At 39.7% G+C, this 5,423-nt stretch overlaps 1 protein-coding gene across 1 annotated transcript; it reads right to left on the reverse strand.

The window, feature by feature from the left end:
• Nucleotides 1-255: 255 nt before the first annotated feature.
• On the reverse strand, nucleotides 256-666 carry LOC121483137 (60S ribosomal protein L34-like). The gene has a single exon (XM_041741428.1). The coding sequence runs from the start codon at nucleotides 646-648 to the stop codon at nucleotides 295-297; it is 354 nt and encodes a 117-aa protein (XP_041597362.1). The 5' UTR covers nucleotides 649-666; the 3' UTR covers nucleotides 256-294.
• Between the last annotated feature and the right edge of the window lie 4,757 nt (nucleotides 667-5,423).

Here is a 5,423-nt window from a genome sequence, read left to right on the forward strand (position 1 = left end):
TCTCCTTTTAGCAGTAAGAAATAGTCATACACAGGGGCACCGGGGTGGCTCAGTCCGTTGAGCATCTGCTTTTGGCTCAGGTCATGATCCCAGGATCCTGGGATGGAGCCCCTTTCAGGCCCCCTGCTCAGCACGGAGTCCGCTTCTCCCTCTGCCGCGCCCCCACAGGCCCAGCAGCTCTCTCTCCCTCTCAAGTAAATAGATAAAATCTTTTAAAATTTACTTTATTTTATCTTATTTTTTTTAACAGATCAGGCTTTTTGATTTTTATTACTCAAAAAAATCCTCATTTTTTTATTTAGCTTTCTGACTCTGTGCTTGTGCCTTCAACACTTTCACAACGATTTTCTGCTCCTCAATAAGGAAAGCACGCTTGATCCTGTCACGAACACACTTAGCACACATGGAACCACCATAGGCCCTGCTGACATGTTTTTTCATTTTAGACAATCTCATAAAGACTTTAGGTCTCACCGCATGAACTCCTCGAAGTCGGCCAGGACACACGCCACAGGCAGACTTTGGCGCTTTCCCAACCTTCTTGGTATAAAGGTAAACGATTCTATTGCCAGGAGTTCGGGACAGCCTAGTTTTGTTAGAGGCTGTATTGTAGGACAGCCTACGACGGTATGTCAAACGCTGAACCATTCTGAACACCTACGGACGCCGACCCCGGAAGAGGAAAAAGGACTAAAAAAATTTTTTAAAGAAATAGTCATCCACAGAAATATGAGATAATTTAAATATGGTCCCATACACCTCATTTAGAGCTGTATTTCCAATAAAAATTTTCTTTTCATGTTTATTAATTTTTAATTAAAATTGTTACATTTATGTTGATCAAGTGTGCAGCAACATAACTGTATGGCTAATTTATTCAGAAGAGAAGTGTTAAACATTTAGAGCATTAAGGTCACAGAAAATAAAAAATACAAGTTTAATGTGTGTATCTATATGTGCTGCAAGGAGGTATGACAGGATGATCAACATAAACACTTTCGAGAATAAAAATATATTGCATTAGGAGAAAAATCTGAAATAAGAGGAATGGAAGTACAGTTAGTCCCTCCTTAGCCAAGGGGAATATATCCCAAGACCCCCCAGTGGATGCCTGAAAATGCAGTTACTGAACCCTATATATACACTATATTTTCCTACACACACATACCTATGATAAGGTATAATTTATGAATTGGGCTCAGTAAGAGATTAAAAACAATAATGAATAAACTAGAATAATTGGTAACAACATACTATAATAAAAGTTATATGAACGTATTGTCTCTCAAATTATCTTACTCTACTGGACTCACCCTTCTTGTGATGATATGAGATGATCAAATGCCTACGTGATGAGACGAAGTGAGGAGAATGATGTAGGTGTGGTGACAGCGTTAGGCTACTATTGACCTTCTGATGACCTATCAGGAGGATCATCTGCTTCTGGACTATGTTGACTGCAGGTAACTGAAACCACAGATAAGGGGGGGAACTGCTGTATATATTCAAGGAGAAAAGAAAACTAATAAGTTTCAACTGGTTTTTAAAAAAGATTTTATTTATTCATGAGAGACACAAACACAGGCAGAGGGGGAAGCAGGTTCCTAACAGGGAGCCTGATGTGGGACTCGATCCCCAGAGTCAGGATCACACCCTGAGCCCAAGGCAGATGCTCAACTGCTGAGCCACCCAGGCACCCCATAGCTTTCAACTGTTAAAAGAGAAGCTTGTCTATGTGTTTTTGAAAGAAATGGTGGTAGCTATCAAACTGTTATGATATGAATCTTATGGTATATGAAATATACCTTAATAAAGCTGTTATTGGGGGATCCCTGGGTAGCTCAGCGGTTTAGCATCTACCTTTGGCTCAGGGTATGGTCCTGACTCTGAGGATCGAGTCCCACGTCAGGCTCCCTGCATGGAGCCTGCTTCTCCCTCTGCCTGTGTCTCTGCCTCTCTCTCTCTCTCTCTCTCTCTCTCTCTCTCTCTCTCTCTGTCTCTGTCTCTCATGAATAAATAAATAAAATCTTTTTTAAAAAGCTGTTATTGAAGAAAAAATTGGAATGGGATCAGATGTATAGTATTTTGGAATAACTACTGACTGCCCCCCCCATTCCTAAAACTGAATTTCTGGAGGCATCTGGGTGGCTCAGTCAAGTTAAGAGTCCAACTCTTGATTCAGCTCAGATCTTGTTCTTGGGGTTGTGAGTCCAAGCCCCATGTTAAGCTCTGTGCTGGGCATGGAGCCTACGTTAAAAAAAAAAATTTAAAACTGAATTTCTGAAAAATATATATTGGATGACAAAGTACTACAACATTTAAATCAATTCTGCTGGTTCCAAATGGGCTAAGTTTTTTTTTTTTAATAGAAAAGTTTCAAGGATTTCTTTAAAATGATGGTGCATACGAGGAAGCAACATATATTATGGCTCTGCCATTAGCTTTTGACTGAGCAAGTAAGTAGCCTCCTCCCTCCCTGGACCTCAGTTTCCCTACCTGCAAAATAAGGGATTGGATGCAGTGATATTTTAAGTCCCCCCAGGTCTAACTGATGATTGCACCACGTAGTTCACCTAGTTGGTTCTTTTTCCTCCAGCAATTGATTTTCAGGCCATTGTATCATTTCAGTTCACTGTATCATTTCAGTTCACCTCCACTAGAGGGTAGCCAGAGAAAGGAGATGAGGCTCCAAACAGTTACTTGTATTCTTTGTGTTTAGTCCTGAGCCCACCCCAGCCCCCAAAACAGTTGGCAGAAAAAATGATGTTACACGGACAAAAACAAAATAGGGATTTCTATTGATTTCACTTATTTTAGCTGTTGTGATCCTATATTACACAAGGAAATTATGAGAGAGATGTTTTACATAATGTTCTTTTTATTCAAATAAGGAAATCAAGAATATACCGAATTGTCAGTGTACCTGGCTGGCTCAGTTGGTGGAGTAGTGGTGCATGAGTCTCTTGATCTTGAGGTTGTGAGTTTGAGCCCCAATGTTGGGTATAGAGATGACTTAAAAATAAACTCTTTAGAAAAATAAAAGAATATACTTGTTTGATAATGCCATGTACAGTCTATCCCCAACTTAAAAATTCAATCTTCACAAAATCAACCGTTTACATTCTTTTTACTGGGATTTCCAATTGAGAATTTTGATCGGGGACCTTCATTTATTTCCATTTGCTTACCACAAGAAGTTCCAGCTCTCTAGACAACTTTCTAATCAACTTTGTTTCCCATTACTCCCCAGAAATTATCCTGACCCCTGGAGATACATCTTTCCACAAAAATCTCACAAACATCACCTTGCTTTGGGCAGGGCTGACCCAGCTGTTGTGTGATAGAAAGAGCCACAAACAGGGGTGCCTGGGTGGCTCAGTTGGTTAAGCATCGAACTCTTGGTTTGGGCTCAGGGCATGATCTCAGGGTGGTGAGACTGAGCCCTTGTGCTCAGCGGTGAGTCTGCTTCTCTCCTTCTGCCCCTTCCCCCCCAAATAAACAAGTCAATCTTCAAAAAAAAAAAAAAAAAGGAGGAACTGCAAACTGGTGTCAAAGGGTTGTATTGCACAGAACTCCTAGGAGAAATGGCTGATTTCAGGACTGAGCAAGGTAGGCATAAGATGAGCCTGGAACATACTGTTATGCCAGAAATTAAGGAAGTGCTCAAAATAAATGACTGGGATATGTCAAAAGGACAGGAACCAGCTTGACGGGGCCGTGGGCCAAATCTGTGACAAATTGAGAATCAAAATAATAAGTACAGTAATAAATTACAAAACATTGAAAAAATAGAAAAGCTGTGAGTCCATACCAGTAAGAAACATAACTAAATAACAACAATAAAATGGATGAGGAGGGAGAGATCTTATTTACTGTGAATATGCAGCTGGTGACGTGAAGGAGTATGGGAGTTAGAAAATCAGCATTTTCCAACCATCATGTTAAATATTAGTCAGACAAGGATCATCGATGGCTTTTGATTAGGAGTAGGAATTTTGCATGGTCTTAAAGTATTACCCTACAAAGTGCTTGTTCATTGCACAGAAAAAAATTATACAGGGAAGAAATTGGACAATACTCTCACCAAGTGATCAAAATTAACATCACTAATGTGGCACAGATGGACATGTGTCTCCAGACGCGAGACCCAGAGAAGGACCCAGCATCACCGCCGTAGTATTTCAGGTGAGAACACATCACCTGAATTAATTATGAGGAAACTTCAACCAAAACCCAAATAAGGAATGTTCTGTTGAAGAGGGAAAAAGGGGGGGCATGAGGACAGTATTCTTCAAAAATGTCAATGTCATGCAGTGCCTGGCTGACTCAGTTGGTAGAGTATGAGAGTCTTGATCTTGGGGTCATGAGTTCAAGCCCCATATTGGGGGTAGAGATTACTTAAAACAATTTTAAAAAGCATTAAAAAATGTCAATGTCATAAAAACAAAGAGAATCTATGAAAATGTTTCCAGATTAAAGGAGATAAGAGAGATATGGCGATTAAATACACATCTGATCCTAGCCTGGAACCTGTATGGGAGGAGTTCTTTACAGAACATCATTGAGAGGACACCTGGGTGGCCCAGCGGTTTAGTGCCTACCTTCGGCTCAGGTTGTAATCCTGGAGTGCCGGGATCGAGTCGCACATCGGGCTCCCTGCTTGGCAGCTGCTTCTCCCTCCGCCTGTGTCTCTGCCTCTCTCTGTGTGTGTCTCTCATAAATAAATAAAATCTTTTTAAAAAAAGAGAACATCATTGGGTCAATTGACAAAATTGGAATACAATGACAGATTACATAAAATTGTAAAAAAATTGTATTAATATTAAATTTACTGAAGTTGGTAACTGTACTGTGGTCAAGTAAAAAGAATATCCCTACTCTTTTTTTTAAAGTTTACTTATTTATTTATTTATTTATTTATTTATTTATTTATTTATTTATTTATTTATTTTAGAGAGAAAGAGCAATGGGGAGAGGCAGACTCAGAACTGAGCATGGAGCCCACCCAATGCAGGGCTCAACCCTGAGATGAAACCAACAGTTGGATGCTTCACCGACTGCGCCATCCAGGATTCTCCAATAATATCCCTATTCTTAGGAAATAAACAGTGAAGTATTTAGGGTTAATAGGTCAAAAATTATGTAACTTATTCTCAAATGGCTCAGAAAAAAATATGTATACACAGAAAGAGAGCAGGTACAAATGAGCTATAACAACAATAATAGGTATTTCCATTCTTATTTTTGCAACTTTTTGGTAATTTTGAAATTATTTCTATACTTCAAAGCTTAAAATAGAAGACGTGGTTGCCAATTCTGACCACGCACCTTAGATCTCTCTGACCACAGACAACATATATGAATTCACAGCAGAGGCAGTTACCAGCCACTGAGCACTTACCATGGGTCAGGCACTACGGCAA

The sequence above is a fragment of the Vulpes lagopus genome, chromosome X (assembly GCF_018345385.1).
Source record: "Vulpes lagopus strain Blue_001 chromosome X, ASM1834538v1, whole genome shotgun sequence".
Classification (NCBI taxonomy): Eukaryota; Metazoa; Chordata; class Mammalia; order Carnivora; family Canidae; genus Vulpes; species Vulpes lagopus.

Excerpts from the sequence above, each read along its gene's own strand:
- LOC121483137 (XM_041741428.1), bottom strand. The coding sequence starts at position 648 with ATGGTTCAGCGTTTGACATACCGTCGTAGGCTGTCCTACAATACAGCC.